General features: G+C 44.1%; 1 protein-coding gene across 4 annotated transcripts in view; it reads left to right on the forward strand.

Moving 5' to 3' along the window:
• Nucleotides 1–17,333, forward strand: part of LOC105487309 (myosin light chain kinase family member 4) — a 106,111-nt gene that overhangs the window by 84,391 nt on the left and 4,387 nt on the right. For 3 of the 4 annotated variants that reach the window (XM_011750754.3, XM_011750750.2, XM_024794614.2), the window contains 8 exons: nt 103–196; nt 274–383; nt 2,437–2,578; nt 5,357–5,427; nt 6,239–6,367; nt 7,302–7,454; nt 10,407–10,485; nt 14,238–14,315. In XM_011750754.3, coding sequence (XP_011749056.2) covers nt 103–196; nt 274–383; nt 2,437–2,578; nt 5,357–5,427; nt 6,239–6,367; nt 7,302–7,454; nt 10,407–10,485; nt 14,238–14,282 — 823 coding nt within the window. In that variant the 3' untranslated portion in view covers nt 14,283–14,315. The remainder of the gene's footprint in view (nt 1–102; nt 197–273; nt 384–2,436; nt 2,579–5,356; nt 5,428–6,238; nt 6,368–7,301; nt 7,455–10,406; nt 10,486–14,237; nt 14,316–17,333) is intronic. The other variant, XM_024794612.2, reaches the window with a different exon arrangement.

Raw genomic sequence — 17,333 nt, forward strand, 5'->3', positions numbered from 1 at the left:
CTCATCCAGACTTAGCAGGAGAAATACTGGGGCCACTGTGTGCTGTCTACGTGGCAGCTGACCACAGGGCCTCATGCTACGCCGCTTCCTCTTTTTTGGCAGAGGGCGTTTCGGCCAAGTTCACAAGTGTGAGGAGACGGCCACAGGTCTGAAGCTGGCAGCCAAAATCATCAAGACCAGAGGCATGAAGGACAAGGTACAGCCTGTGGGAGGTGGTCCCCTCTCTCCCTGCCCTGTCTTGGCCACACTAATGCACTGTTTCCTGCTTCTCAGGAGGAGGTGAAGAACGAGATCAGCGTCATGAACCAGCTGGACCACGCGAACCTCATCCAGCTGTACGATGCCTTTGAGTCTAAGGACGACATTGTCCTGGTCATGGAGTAGTGCGTATCCCCTCTGCCCCTCCCTGACCCACTCATGACCATGACTGTGCGTCAGTAGCTCTGTCCTGCTGCAGCGGGGCCAGAACCAAGCTTGTCCCCGCAGATTCTGATTCGCGTGGATCACACAATGTCATCAGTTCTCGAAGGGAAATGACTTGGGATTATGCATCTCCATACGGGATTTTATTGATAAGAAGTAGCGGGACCAAGTAGATCTAGCTTTGTATCTAAGCTGTTGGTCAAAAATCAAGCTTAAATACTAGCCAGGGCAACCTGGAGGAAAGTGGTTTTAGAGCTATATCTTACTTTCACCGTATTCACATGTCAAAAACGGTTGATGATTCGGGCTAAGAAGCTTCCATTTAAACTCACCTTTATAAAAACATAAGGACTGGTTAGTTAGAAACCGAGTACAGTCATTACTTGGAATCTGAGAGGGTCCCAGGATCCCCGCAAATACCAAAACCAGAGGACACTCAAGTTCCTGATATAAAATGGTGTAGTCTTTTGCATATAACCTATGCCCATCCCCCCGAGTACTTTAAATAATCTCTAGACTACTTATAATACTTGATAAACTGTAAATACCACGTATACAGTTGTTATACTGTATTTTAAAAAAATTTGTATTATTTTTGTTGTTGTATTGTCAATGTTTATTGTTTTTTGGTCAAACATTTTTATCTGTGTTTGTTTGAACATGTGGAAACAGAATCCATGAATAGGGAGGGCCGACTGCAATTCCAACACTGAATCGATATTGTGATTCCGTTTTGTTTTTCATTCTGCAATCAGGCATTTTGAATAAAAAGTATAGGTTCGTGGTCCTCTCTTATCCATACTTTCACTTTCTATGGTCTCAGTTACCCTAGGCCCCAAAATATTAAGTGGAAAATTCCAGAAGTAAACAATCAACAGGTTTTAAATTGCACACTGTTCTGAGTAGCCTGATGAAATCTCCCACCGTCCCGCTCGGTCCCACCCAGGACGTGAATCATCCCTTTGTCCAGCGTCTCCACCACTCCCTGCGGTTAGTCACTTAGTAGCCGACTGGGTCATCAGATCGACTGTGGAGGCATCGCAGTGCTTGTGTTCACGGAACTCTCATTTTACTTCACAATGGTCCCAAAGCACAAGAATAGTGCAGCTGGCATATTGTCATCATTGTTCTATTTTACCCTTAGTTATCGTTGTTAATCTTTACTGTGCTTAATTTATGAATTAAACTGTATCAGAGTTATGTACCTATAGAAAATAACATAGTATATACAGGGTTCAGTACTATCCACAGTTTCAGGCATCCATGAAGGGTCTTGGAAGGTGTCCCGGAGGATGAGGGAAATTACTGTGTCTAGCACCAGCCACACAGAAGCACTGGAGAATTAGAAGGCTGAGACCCTGACTCAGGGCTTGGAGTTCCCCTCCCAGAGTTCTTAGGGTCCTCTTTCTCTTCAGCATCTTTAGAACATGATACATGTGGGCTCACCCCAGAGCTGAAGACACTGGATAAAGGGGCTTTGAGGGCAGGTGCGGTGGCTCATGCCTGTAATCCCAGCACTTTGGGAGGCCAAGACTGGTGGGTCACTTGAGGTCAGGAGTTCGAAACCAGCCTGACCAACACGGAGAAACCCCATCTCTACTAAAAATACAAAAATTAGCTGGGCATGGTGGCGTGTGCCTCTAATCCCAGCTACTTGGGAGACTGAGGCATGAGAATCGCTTGAATCTGGGAGGCAGAGCTTGCAGTGAGCCGAGATCCCGCCACTGCACTCCAGCCTGAGTGACAGAGTGAGACTCCGTCTCAAAACACACACACACACACACAAAAGATGGAGGGTTGGCTTGAGGATTTCCATTTGTGAGATTGAAGGTATATAAAATACAGGCCTTCAAGGTAAGAATCATCTAAGTAAGACAGCAAAGAAGGCAGAGAGATAACTGCACATACACCTTTCAGAAGAGGTAGCAGAACTTGCACGCCAAGTCACTACAAGAAAAGCACGTGGTGGTTAGGAAATCAGGACTGAGGGCTTCGCTCCTGTTCCCTGTGCAGCGTGGACGGTGGGGAGCTGTTTGACCGCATCATCGATGAGAACGACAATCTGACGGAACTTGATACCATCCTGTTCATGAAGCAGATATGTGAGGGCATAAGGCACATGCATCAGATGTACATTCTCCACTTGGACCTGAAGGTAAGGTGTTTTGTGTCCTGTGAGATTTTGTATCCTTTCCACCCCTTGCTCAGTGATTGGGCCTTGTCTGCTATTCTATGCCAGCTGGGGAAACTGGTACAGTCACTTCAGAAATGAATAAGCATCTGAATTGTTACCCTCATCTCCTTCTCAGCTTCTGTCACTCCCTAATATTTGCATGTTCCATCTTCAGGGGCTAATATTCAGATTCTTGTAATTTGCCTGCGTTAAGGAAATCTATATGGCAATGGTTTCCCTGAAAGTTTAGAGAAAAAACAGTCACCACCACCACCAGCACTACAGCGGTAGCCGTGTGGTATCCCTCTTGTCAGGACAAGTAGGTGAGAGGATTTTAGCTAACTCAGAATTCCCTAAGTAGCAGCCAACCTTTCCAGGTCTCCAAGAATCGCCGGCAGCTCCTCGAGTCACTCAGGAAGCTCCGGACTTTGGGACTTGTTTTCTATGGGTTTGCTGCCCCGTGGAATAGAATCCTATGGAGAAGGGAGCAGAGGGCAGTCGGAAGGACGGGCCGAAGTGCTAAGGAGCAGACAGGGTGGGGCGGGCACCCCACTGCCAATGGTGGAAAGCACACAGAAGCCAAGCCGCCTTTCTTTCTCCTCCTATTGATCGCCCCTCCCTCTTTACCGCTCTCATTCTCCTCCTATTGATCGCCCTTCCCTCTTTACCGCTCTCATTATGTCTCACTATGAAATTCCTAGAGTCGGACTGTATGTAGTCTTAGTTACAACCAATGAAAGACCTAGGCCCAATAACCCTGATCAAGTCCCACGTTGGGACTAAGTATCATAAAGTACATCTTGTGTGGCTTGGTCATTTTCTCATTTCCCTGTTTGCACAGCATGACAGTAAGGTAAAATATATATTCTATATAACATCCCATCTATTGCATGTCACCAGGGATTGCATAGCTAAATAAATTTAGCCTCCTTAAATAGGTTTCCATGGGCCTCTCTTCCTATAACTTGGCTTCCCTCACTGTCTTGATTTATGTGCCTTGCCTTTCCCATTCACTTTTGAGCAGGAGGAGAGCAGGAGGAAGTGGTTTATAAAATGACAAAGTCAGAGGTTAAAAATCATTAGCAAAACCCTGGCTATGAGCTGGGTTTGATAATACATGCTTTCACGGAGCATTTTCATTGACTGTAGATATTCTGCAGATATCCCTAAAGGGATTTGATTGGCAACTGGAACTAAGAGCAAACCTATTGTAAGTCAAATGACTCCATATGGGGCTTCGTAACATTGATTGAGGACCTGCAGCGGGCAATTTTAGTTATGGCTTGGATGCAAAGATCATAAAAAAAGTGACAGCTGGATGGGTCATTAAGGAGCTGCTTTTCTGAAAGATCCTTGGAAGGAAAAGGGCCAAAAATATTAAGAATGATTGTCACTATGTGGGGGGAGATTGTAGGTGACTTACAGTCTGTTTCATATTTTTCTGTTTTGCAAATTGTATCCAATGAACATTCTTTAATTTTATCATCATAAAAAGGCTAACTTTTTGAAATGCCCTCAAAACGGTTTCTCTATATCCTGCAAACTTTTTGATGCCGCAGTACTCCTTCACAATTGGACAGCTTTATACATGATCAATCAGTTATTTAAGCACGAAACCAAATGTTTCACATAACACCCCTTCTCTATAATGACTTTGACTTACAAACATCTGTTTTAGAGATATTTTAGAAAAGGCCTTCCAAAGATATTCTACCCAACCAAATGTACTATTGAATATTGATAAGGAGACGCTGTGTCATTTCATAATGTGTCTCTGAATTTGTGATCTCATTGGAACCTCTTCTCCATCCGGACAGGTTGGGGAGGGGGAGCCTGCTCCCACTAAAGGCTGAGGAATGGGATCCTGGGCATTCGCCTTCTGGGCTGGTGCCCTCCAGCTCATAAAGAGTTGGGACTGAGGGTTCTTAACTCTTTGAAAACTTTTTTTCTCTTTTATAAATGGTCTTGACTTTAAATCAAATCACTTACTTTCCCCAGACCTCCGTTTTTCGACCCCAATAAACATTAGGTGCACTTGTCGGACATTCTGTGAGCACTGAGGCTGCGCTACAACCTACTTGTCTCCCCTACACCCCAAGGCTGTCAGGTTAGCAGGCTAAGGCCTTACCAGGGCCTAGCTCCAAGGGAACACTTAGTCAGGGGATTTAGGCCTTGAGACCAAACTCAGCAAAACCTCGGAACTGCTGAGACCGAAGAATGACTGGAGAGAAAAGCCCTGTCTCCCGTGCGACTTTCCCCTAAGTGCTGAGCAAAGGGAAGCTCTGGAGGCCAGAATGTTCACAGTACAGTGCACGTTCAGTGTGGCTGTTTAAATGGAGCAGGTCAGTTCTCTTGGAACTCATAAATCTTGGGAAAACTATTTCTCCAAGAAGGGGAAATTCATACTCAATAATTTAGAGGGGCAGATGTCAGGTCTGAGCGGGCTTCCACAGTGCATTTGGGAAGGACTGAAGCAGCCTCCTCTTCTTGCTCCCCTCAAGGCCTCTGCCTGAACTCAGGCATCAGGGTGAACGGTGAAGCCGTGGAGAGGACTGGGTAATGCAGGGTTGGCAGGATACCCGCAACCTCATCCACCACATAATTAAAGGAGAAAGTGCCCACACGGACAAGCCCGCCCCCCCAAAGTGAGAGGCCTGATACGTTTTTTCTGAGCGTCGTTGTATTTTTAGTTGTGGTTCAAGGACAATTTGAGTGAATGATGGTTGTTTTCATTGCTAATGTGTCTCTTTCTCCTGGCAGCCTGAGAATATCCTGTGTGTGAATCGGGATGCTAAGCAAATAAAAATTATTGATTTTGGATTGGCCAGAAGGTATGTCTATTTGGACGTAGGTGTACGAACGGAGGTAGGGGACATGATGGGTGCCCTTTCTTTGCAAACATATATCTGATCTGCTCCTTGGTTTCATGATCTCATTTATAATTAATTTAACAGAAATTATTATGTTTGGCCTTAACTTGCTAAATTTGAGACTTGAGTGTTTAGAAGTTTCTATAATGCATGCAGTAAAACGTATAAAAAATTAAAACCTAATGCAGTGACGTTTATTAAATTAGAAGCCATTAATGTAGCATTTGCAAGTGTTTGTCCTCATCTTTCGTATTTGTTCCATCTGTACAGAGAAGATTTACTTTAAAAATATTAACAATGTAAGCAAGATTGCAAAGGGTTCTGGCACATGTAAGATTCTTACAAAGAGTTTACGTGGACACGTTAACAATTCAGCATGTCAATGATGTGTATAAAATAGATGTTGTAAATTATTGCAGTACTCTGTTTATTCATTAATACAGGCTTACTCCAGTCATCCCCGTGTCAATGACTGTATCAGGTTTCCTCTTGTCATCTTCTATAATTCAGATGTTCTAATTATTCACAGTGGCTTCTCCCACAACTGGTTCAACCTATTAAGGTTTCCCAGTATGAATTTTGATTTTAAATTTTCTGGGACCGCTGTACAAGTTTTTGACACCCTTTCTTCGTTGTTTGGGTTCCTTTAATGTTTGTTTAGTTGAAGTTTGCTGTAGGGCTGAAGTTATTTTGTCTCATAGACTGCATCATTTCAGTGTTCATGATTTTTGATTGACACTTCCATCCTCCCACTTTGTCTCTTAAATCGCAGATACAAACCCAGAGAGAAGCTGAAGGTGAACTTTGGAACCCCAGAATTTCTCGCCCCTGAAGTTGTTAACTATGACTTTGTTTCCTTTCCAACCGACATGTGGAGTGTGGGGGTCATCGCCTATATGCTGTGAGTAGCTCTCCCCGTCTCTGACCCTTCTCCATCTCCATGCTTATTTTCTGAGGTTTTGCCATTTTAAATAAAAGCCCCAATTGAGGTCCGTAAAAAATAAATAACACTGTCCCATCCTCAGTTGCTTTCTAGGTTCTGTTGAATCCTGTGGGTGAAAGGACTGAATTCTTTCCCTGCACATCATTTGGAAAAGTAAATGTGTGTCCTCTTCATTAATCACTGTAACTCCTAGGACACAACCTAAAAACCAAAAAATAATTTAAAGAGCTCACATGGCCCGGCGCGGTGGCTCATGCCTGTAATCCCAGCACTTTGGAAGGCTGAAGCGGGCAGATCACAAGGTCAAGAGATCGAGACCATCTTTGCCAACATGGTGAAACCCCGTCTCTACTAAAAATACAAAAATTAGCCAGGTTTGGTGGTATGTGCCTCTAATCTTAGCTACTCGGGAGGCTGAGGCAGGAGAATCACTTGAACCCGGGAGGCAGAGGTTGCAGTGAGCCAAGATCACGCCATTGCACTCCAGCCTGGTGACAGAGCGAGACTGCGTCTCAAAAAAAAAAAAAAAAAAGCTCATATCCTGATCTGCTAAGTGACTCAGGCTAGCCCCACCCCTCAGAGATGACCTGCCTGGCGTTTGCCATCTGAGCATGTAGTAGCACTTTGCGAACTGTAAAGTGATTTAAAAAGGAAGCTGATATTCATATTCGTATTCTGTTGCTGCTGTCTTTATTGCCACAGTTGTTTAATTAGGAGTTGGGTGGGAGTGGCAAGCATATTCTTGATTGCAATAATATATTATAAAATTATGCTTTCGGATTACGTTATTTTCCTTCTCTCACCTTTGAATGGCAGAAACAGAAAAGCAATCTGTATGGAAAGGGATTGAGGCTGTTTAAAAAATACTCACTCTGGACCCTGTGTCCTCCAGACTTAGCGGTTTGTCCCCTTTCCTGGGTGACAATGACGCCGAGACGCTGAACAACATCCTGGCCTGCAGGTGGGACTTAGAGGATGAAGAATTTCAGGACATCTCAGAGGAGGCCAAGGAGTTCATCTCCAAGCTTCTGATTAAGGAGAAGAGGTAACCCAAGTTCGTCCTGTGCTCTGGGCACGGTAGGGATGATCAGGAAGCAGGGCGTACCACCAAGGCTGTTAGAATTTATTCCCTCACTAACATCTGTGATGCTCGTGCAAAGTCATAGATAGAATGAGGTTTGATCCTCTTGACCCTCTCTACTGCAGTCTGGGACTGCTTTGGTCATGAAGCTACACAAACCTTTCTCCTCCTGCCATTTATCATGCAGCCATGGGCTCCTGCTGGGCCTCAGTTGACTCACTGTCAAAATGAAGGACTTAGGAGAAGTATTTCTAGGATTCCTTTCACCTCTACAAAGCTGTATATGGTTCTGTGTAGCTGAATCTTTAACTACCATTTCATTTGAGAACCTACTATGGTGGTTTGCCCATGATCACACCACCAGTAATTGGCAGAACGGAGGCTCAAACAGATAGTTCTCCTTCCCCGACGGCCACACACTTGGCTGTTATCTATTACATGGGCCTCTATTTTCTGTTATGCTAAAACCACATTAATTCAAAATTCAGTGGATGAAAAAGAGTGACACTGGAATATAGGGATTTGCGTTTTAGAATCAGAGCGGGAGAAGGGCATTGTGATTAACCCATCAAACACTCTGTTTCAGATGGCTTTCTACCTGAGCCATATAATGATTGAATCTGTTAAGACTTTCAGGACCAACAGCACTTGTCTTACCGTTTTATTATCTTTATGGCTTTAAAGTCACAATACACATGGCCATGGATCAACAGGTAGGAGGGTGTCACAGGGAGTGGGGAAACAGTGTAGGCAGGGGGTCTGGCACAGAGCCTGGCAAGAGATGCCTTCATTCAAGTGTCGATCACCTACTGTGTGCCAGGAAATGTGTCATGTGTTAAGAATAGATGCACATCCAGTTCCTACCTACAGTAACTCACCATCTAATAAAAAGGATAGGTATTTTTTTAAAAGATGTAATAAAATGTGGTTAACACAAAGATAAGGCCAGAACTGAGTCCCTAGAGAATGAATAGAACCTAGCCAGGCTAGGAATATCAGTCAGACAAGAGGGACAATTCACAAATAGTGGACTAATAATAATAATAACCTTGATGGAAAAGCACAATAACAGCCAGGGTTATTATTATTAGCACATTACCCTTCCCAAGGCAGTGAACAGATGGAAACTGTCAACGCTTTCAAATCTTCGGAGGACGAGAAATCCACATTTACTGTGAACCTGTTTTACACGTGTACTTTTGTGTGTTATCTTATTTGGCTTCTGGATAATCCTGTGGTCTGTGGAGACCATCATTTTACAGATGGGGAAACTGAGGCTGAGAGCAGTGCTGCATTCACATGGCCAGCTCAGAGCAGATGCAGAGGTGGACCCAGTGGGCTCCAGTGCTGCTCACTCCTTCAGTCTGAGGGCTTCATGAATGCCCAAGGAGCATCAGATACCCATCTGGGCCGATGGTAACAAGCTTAGAATTCCAGTCAATGCTTGGATGAAACTAAAGCCAAAAGCCAAACACCACTATCATAGAATAAATTTCTGGGGTACAAAAATAAACTTGAAATGTTATTAAAAGTTTAATTATTAGTACAATGTTATTGCTAACTTTTTAATAGCCAGATTTAAGAAGTTCGACCCTAGAGTGCAGAATCATCATTTTTCACCTTGGTCAGCCATTGGAAGGCTCTGGAGATCCAGAGCTGAAAACGTTTGACACTAAAGCAGAACCACACTTCCAACTGAGGTCGGTGGAAATCAAGAGATTTTTAAAAATTACCTCTGCCTGTTTTTGGCACTATAATGGTGATGTTGTCACCAAGTTCATTGACTGTAATAAAGACTTATCTCCTTTTCAAATCTTATACTTAAATATTTTGGTATCTGATGAAGCGATTGCATTGAGGCAATCCTACACACTGAAGCTTCATTAATGCTTGGAACTACCTCTTTGACTTCAGACTGTTGCAGTCACTTACAGATTTTTTTTTTTTTTGAGACGGAATCTCGCACTGTCGCCTAGGCTGGAGTGTAATGGCACGATCTTGGCTCACTGCAACCTCCACCTCCTGGGTTCACGTGATTCTCCCGCCTCAGCCTCCTGAGTAGCTGGGATTACAAATGTGCCCCACCACACCCAGCTAATTTTTTGTATTTTTAATAGAGATGGGGTTTCACTATGTTGGCCAGACTGGTCTTGAATTCCTGACTTCATGATCCGCCCGCCTCAGCCTCCCAAAGTGCTGGGATTACAGGCATGAGCCATTGCGCCTGGCCTACAGTTTTTATTTTGAAAGGTTATTTGTTTTAATGTGATAAATCTTAGCACATCAAACAAATTTATAGAACTTAGAATTCGAATATAGTAAATCTATATTATTCTTCTTCATATTATTTCCCAAAATTGTATAAACCTTTGCTAGCTCCAAAAGGATATTGTTTCTTTGTAAAAGTATCTAATGGTCCCTCTCTTAATAATTACATCGACTCTATTTCCCTACCTATTTAACTCAAAACTTCTTAATTCAAAAGTTAGTAATATTTATTATTCAAAAGTTTTAATATGTAAACTGCTTTGGCAATCATCAAGAACCATTGTAGCATTTTGCTCTTACAATAATAAATATATATTTATCTTTCAACTGACTGATAGGAATCCACTTTACTAAGTGCAAATGTTATACTACAGAAATGGTTACTTATATTTGAAAGTAAGTGTTCAGTTATTAACAAGGATTTTCATTATTTGCCTTGTTTGTCTTTACTAATGTTTTCCTGATTGGATTTGATAGTCACCTATGCCATCACTGATAGCACACAATTCAAGAGAAGGCAGAACTGACCATGAGTTTGACATTCGGCCATCTGGTCTCCCAAAGGCAGAGGCTGGAGCTGAAATTGAACAGCAGATGCAGGCCTTCTTTGGTGTGTTTCTACTAATCACCGTCTGAATTTCCCTCTAGTTGGCGAATAAGTGCAAGCGAAGCTCTCAAGCACCCCTGGTTGTCAGACCACAAGCTCCACTCCAGACTCAATGCCCAGGTGACCACGGCTTCTTACTCTTCCTCTTTCTTTTCCTCCTGTCTGCCTGTCTTTTGAAGATCAGATGCTAGAATCACCTTAACCTTAAATAAGGTTCTTTCTCATTCCTTTTCTCACGGACTACTAATCTTGTGTGTGTATTAAATTACTTAAAATGCATTTTTAAAAATATTTATTTATTTATTTATTTTTATTTTTTTTTGAGGCAGAGTTTCACTCTTGTTGCCCAAACTGGAGTGCAATGGTGTGATCTCAGCTCACTGCCACCTCCACTTCCCGGGTTCAAGTGATTCTCCTGCCGCAGCCTCCCAAGTAGCTGGGATTACAGGTGTACACTACCATGCCTGGCTAATTTTGTAATTTTAGTAGAGACAGAGTTTCACCATGTTGGTCAGGCTGGTCTCAAACCCCGACCTCGTGATCCACCCACCTCGGCCTCTCATAGTGCTGGGATTACAGGCGTGAGCCACTGCACCTGGCCTTAAAATGCTTTTTTGGACAGTTTACATTTTAAAAATAATGTATTTGTTGTTTAATTGAGTATTTTCAGCACAACTGTTTATTATTAAATTGTTGTATCCATTATAAAATGAATTAATTCATTGTCTTATGTGCACATACATACAGACATATAACCTATAAACATATAAAGTTCTGGAGAATATATAGTAAAATTCATTCAGGAGAAATATGCCTCCTTAAAACAGAATTCAGAATTCTAAATACCGTGCTCACCTGGTTTGGTCTGCTCTGGGCACCGAATCTAATTATTAGATAACTCGAATCTATTAGAATTATCTAATACTCAGCTTGGTCCAGATATCTATACAAGTCTTTGTGTAGGAGACTCTTAGACTACAGACTGAGTATGGTGAATAACCTAGCCCACTCTCTGTAATAACTTCTTACAATGAAATCTTCATCTACTCTCATCGCCTTAATTACCAGATGTTCATATTCCAACTTCCTCATCTGCCTCTTTGGCAAAGGTATCTTTCCTAAGCTGCAGAACTGTATGTCTATCTGTGTACTAGATGTTTCCACCTGGATCTTCCCACCCCTAAACTAATCTCATCTCCCTGCACCTCGCCTCACCATCAGTGATCCTCCTAGGGAAGGATGCCCTGGAGCGGTCTCAGCCAGCCCCCGCGCATCTTCTTTGTTTCCTTCCTCTCCCGCAATCCCCCATCTCATGTTTAATTTACCTCTATGTTCTGTACATGATATCCCCTAATTACCTCTGGAACCTGTGTATTTCTCTCCATTCCCATGGTTACCGTGGCCTGGGACATGCCTCCCTGAATGACTGCAGCCTCCTGACTGGCTTCTTGGCCTCCTTCATGTTGTCTCCATCCAAATGATTGTGGATTATATAATTAACACAGAAACAGATGTGCAATGCCCAAGGAACTTTACTGAACATCTAGGATGTTCAACTGGCAAGATGCACATATAGGCAAGACGCCATGCAAACCTTTGGGCCCACCAGGGACCTGTCTGACGTGCCCATCAGTTAGGGTGGCTGGTGCCCTGCCCTAGTATAGCATGGGTTTGATACGTTTTTGTTTCTTCCACCTTTGCTCCTCATCCTCTCCATTTCCTGAGGTTTTTGGAATGGAACTTTTTCACTGACCAACAAACCTTGGAATGACTATGCCTTCGGTACTCACTTTTTCCACATCCAGTTTTTATTGAAATTAACTTTACTTCTAAATTCAGCATCGGCACTAAGTTTTATTTGTGTCTGAATATACCTTTCCTTGATAATTGGTACTGATGTCAAGTAAAAATAGACTTATTACCTAGTGGGTACCTCATCCAGACTACATAAACTGCTTATTAGGGTTACCAACCTATTTTGAGCCAATTTTCCACCAATGTATTTTTATCCAAGCTTATTGGTGTCCAAATACTTTGACATGGTAGGATAGTATAGGAACCACAGCAGGTAATTAATGACATTGTACAGTTTAAAAAGTTTAAGAATATTTTTTAAACCATGTAACAACAAGTAAAATCACCTTTTGTATCCATCCATCTGCTGGTACCTGAGGTGAATAGATAGTTCAAGAGTGATGATGGTTTTTTTCTTTTTTTAATGAAAAACAAATGCCATTTTATAAATCTAGTTATTACAGTTATAATTACACAGCATTGTGGAGGCACCCTTCTAACTGCTTTACAAAAAGTACCTCCCTCACTCCTCATAGCAACCCATGAAACAAGCACATTAGTGTCTGTAGCTGAGAACACTCAGGACAGGGCTGAGCTCTGGAGTCCGGACAGAGCCTCACTGCTCTGCTCTCCTGCCGCTGATGGGCTGCTGGGTACCGGGGACCTGAACGATGCTTCCAGAACCTTTCTTGTACCATACAGTTTTAGTGTTACTCAAAGTCAATATTCAAACTTAGTATATCTTACTTTTCAAGGAAATATTGAGACTAAAGTTTCCCAGAAGGCTTATTTTTAGAATAATCTTGGTTTTACAAAATCAGAATTTACCTTTAAGTTGAAAATTTAATTCTGACCCAAAACTGTTTACCATTTCAACCTAAATTCTATTGTTAAGTCTTTCTTGTATTTTTATTTGTCTCTTTTGCTTCGAGCTTAAAAGCACTTGCTATTTTGTAACCACTTGAGTAGCATATTGACTCTCACTAAATTTAAGAAGGACTTTTTTTTCTTAGAAGTTAACATCCGAGAGTTCTCTGCCCTCTGTATTATGCTCAAGGTGACATGCGATGACTCCCAGCCTTTCTTACGTCCCCAACCATCTGTGTGTAACCTGTTTCCATCAGAAGCAGCTCTCAGCTGGGGTGGGGCAAAGCACTCCCAAACTAGGAATCTACTAGAACTCAGCACCTGTTGCAGAATTAGCCAGGGTTCTGGGGCCAGAGGAAGGGACATGACATGAATTTGACATGGTTTCTTTCCCCCAGAGCTAAGAAACCTCTGAGCTTTCCTTCCCATTCTCAGTGTTGTGACCTTGGCTCATGCCCTTTCAGTGAACTAATAAAACAACCTGTGAACTGATATCCAACCTCTACTCACCCTCTTCCCTAATCTATCAAATCATTAGTTCCTTAATTACAGCTCAGACCTTGATTGAAAAAATCTTCACATGTTTCCTATGGTCCACACCAGACCCAACCCAGTTGCAGTCAGGGCCTGCTCCAGGACGCCCCCAGCTCTTATTTTGAGCCTTGTCTCCACTGCTGCCTCCAGAGCAGCCCACAAGTCAGTACTTGTCTAAGGCCTGTATTAAATGCCCCGGCTTTTCTCAGTCCTTAAACTGGACTCTTTCTCTGTGTTCTTGAATCACTTTGTGGAATTCACATTATCGTTGTCTACTCAATTTGAAAACTTTTGGAAGAAACTGTTTCTGTGTCTGACTCATCTTTGCAGTCATCGTAGCCCCAGTATCGCAAGTGACAGGGCACTCTTGTGCTATATCAGCGTGAGTTTTGGCAAAACACACCTGAGTGTGATGAGGTGCTGAGGTGTTTGGCCCTGACTCTGTGTGAGAAGGAAGGGTCGTGTGACAGGGGCCTCTGGGGAGACTGGACTCTGAGATGGACTCCGAGGTTGGCCAGGGTGTCTGTCAGGGGGTTGTCGGGAATGTAGGCTTCAAGAATCTCTCTTGAAGAGCACCTTCTACTCAGTAGCAAGTGATTGTCTTTTCACGTGTGCTCGTAGTCAGGGCCTGATGGAAACAGTCCTAATCCTTCCCACATGCCTTCTGCTTTCCCTAGAAGAAGAAGAAGAAGAATCGTGGCTCTGATGCCCAGGACTTGTGACCAAATAGTCTACAGGAGGCACCCATTTGAAAGGTTAGTCTTGGGTTCCCTCAAGAGGTGTCTGTGAAGGCCTTAAGAGACAGGAATAAGAAAGAAATGGAACATTTGCTCACAGACTATGCGGGAAGAAGAGCTGCGTTTTGGCTGGCGTGGAGGGCCCTGAAATCAGAATGCTGTGTTTGCACCCTGGCTCTGCTCTTTCTTGCTGGAGGAAGCTCAGTGCCTGACTTGCGGGTTGGGGAGAGTCTCACTTCCTAAGCTTGTTGAGTGGCTCCCATGAGAGCATCCAAGCAAAGCCCTGAAACCAGGGCCTGGTGCGTAGGAGGGATCAATAACCAGCTCAGGCGGTGCTGGTAACCGTCTGGGGGTAGTCCTTAGACAATGTGTGAGATCAGAGGAAGTGACACCCTCTTTTGTACAGATGGGGAAATTGCATCTCAGAGACTCAGAGACTAAATAACACCCCCACGGCCATGCAGCTTGTAAAGGGTGGAGTGTGGTTCCCTTGGGTGTTTCTGAAGCTGACGCCCACGTTTTTGAATCCCCTGAGCTGCTTCCTGATCTTGGCCTGCTCTACGAGCCCAAAGAATACCACCTCCTACACACACCCAGACACATGTGGACCTCCACCTAGCTCAGGTGTTTTTGGAATCATTGAGAGATGGGTTTACACATGAATACCTTCTTTGATATCAATAATCTAGCCCAATGTAGCCCTAAAGGAGAAGACTAACAGGCACATGTACTTACGAAGGACTCTAAGAAAACCCAACATTCATGTCCTTGCTGGGGGCCTGGACCCTGCAGCGAGTCAGCTCCCTAACCTTGGGCGGGGAGTCCACAGCCATTTTCTCAGCTCTGTGCATGGAACTGCACAGGCTGATGACTTGTGAGTGAGTTCTTGCTGCTCACTGTGTTTTTTTGTTGTTGTTGTTTGTTTGTTTTTTGAGATGGAGTCTTGCTCTGTCACCCAGGCTGGAGCGCGATGGTGCTATCTTGGCTCACTGCAACCCCCACCTCCCAGGTTCCAGCGATTCTCCTGCCTCAGCATCCTGAGTAGCTGGGATTACAGGCACCTGCCACCACGCCTGGCTAAGTTTTGTATTTTTAGTAGAGACGGAGTTTCACCATGTTAGCCAGGCCGGTCTCAAACTCCTGACCTTAGGTGATCCGCCCGCCTCCGCCTTCCAGAGTGCTGGGATTACAGGGTGAGCTATGTGGCCCAGCCTGGTCTTCATCCTTTCTTCTGATAGGTCTGTTTCCGGGCCTGAGGTTTCTACCCAGGCAAAAATATCAAACCTTTTTGATTGTACATATTCTTGTAAGCTGCCTTGAATTTTTGTAGAATAAGATGGGGTAGAAATGAATCAGTACCTCATAGTAAAGGCCACACATCAGTACTAGGAAAACACTTGGCCTTTGGAGGAAAGGAAGCTTACATATGCCCCTGTCACTTATTTAGAAATCCACAAAAAGTGAACAGGAAGGCTTGTGCATTCTATTTACAAAGACCATTCTTCTTTGTCAAAAACAGCAAGGACATGAAAGTCTCGATAAGGTAGGAGAGAGTTTTGTTTCTTGTGAGGACAACCTGGAGCAAGAAAGGACCCTCGTGCCCCCAGGCCTAGGTTATGGCCCTCAGCGAGGTGCCCCAGCCCTGCTCTGTGAGTGCCTGGATCCACAGGCAACCAGGCTGTGTCCGCTCCTTCTCCCCGCCCCGCCTTCACCCTCTCCCCCAGAAGCAGTTTTGTCCCCAGCGACCACAAACCCCGAGGGTTTGCCACAAACCACCTTCCCACCATAAGGACTGGAGCCACTTTGGAGGCCTGATGGGAATGAATTCACTGGGTGACAGGGTTGCATTCCAAGGCGGGCCTGCTGCCAGGGTCTGGCGGGGGAAGAATGAGGAGGAAATGGTGATGGGAGGGGGTAGAGTCCTTCCACACAGACATGGGTGCTTCGAACCCGGTGTGATGGAAGACAACAGCAGCCTATGAAGTGATGGCCGTGCAGAGGACGAAGACAGCACATTTGGGCTGGCCTCGCTGGGGCAGCTGGGCACAGCCTCTGCTGGAACTGCTTGAGGAAGCCTGCTAACGGTCATGGAGCCGGCTGCCTTCCTTTCCTGCACTCTTCAGCCCCCTTGGCCTCAGAAATTCACCTGAGTCACACCACAGGCCAAGGAAGAATCATTTCAGATACACACAATCTGGATGCTTCTAGGCTGGGGTGCAGTGTCGTCAGCATAGCTCACTGCAGCCTCAAACTCCTGGACTCAAGCGATCCTCCTACCTCAGCCTCCCAAGTAGCTGTGAGAAAAGACATGCACCACCACGCCTGGCTAATTTTTAAGTTTTTTGTAGAGGTGGGGTCTCACTATGTTGCCCAGGCTGGCCTTGAACTCCTGAGCTCAAGTGATCCTCCTGCCTCTGTCTCCCGAAGCACTGAGATTACAGGAATAAGAGCCACCATGTCCCGCCTACCTTCCTACTTTAAATAAACAAATAAATAAATAAAACTTAATGTAAGATTTTAACTCTGGGAGCAGCCTCATTTGACAAGTTAGAAAAAAAAAAGATTATTCTTCACAATAATATTCCCCGTCAGGATGAGATGGGTTTATGGCAGGATGTATTATGACGGAAACCAAATTTGAGATAATATTGATTTTAAAAATCTGGTGGTTGAAGATTATTCCTGTGGAAAAAGAAAAAGTTCCAGGCCGATAAATAAGGCATAATTCACAATGTCAACCGAGGCATATACATCTCCTGCAATTTGTCAGAGGAAACATTCCCAAAATCAACCTGGTGGCATTTTGTTTCTGGTTACCTCTGTCGTAACTTTTGCCAACTTATGGGATATAAATTTAGGGTACTCCTCAGATCCACAGGAATGATGGCAGGTAGCCGTGTGCGGCCCCAGGTCAGACGTGGTCATAAAGCCCGTGGAAATGTCCCCACACCTGCGGCCACATTCTCACTTTGATGCTGGGACCGAGCTGACCAGATGGATGGAGTGGATGTTCTTCACACGAAACAAAGAGGCCTT

The sequence above is a fragment of the Macaca nemestrina genome, chromosome 5 (genome assembly GCF_043159975.1).
Source record: "Macaca nemestrina isolate mMacNem1 chromosome 5, mMacNem.hap1, whole genome shotgun sequence".
In the NCBI taxonomy this organism is placed as follows: Eukaryota; Metazoa; Chordata; class Mammalia; order Primates; family Cercopithecidae; genus Macaca; species Macaca nemestrina.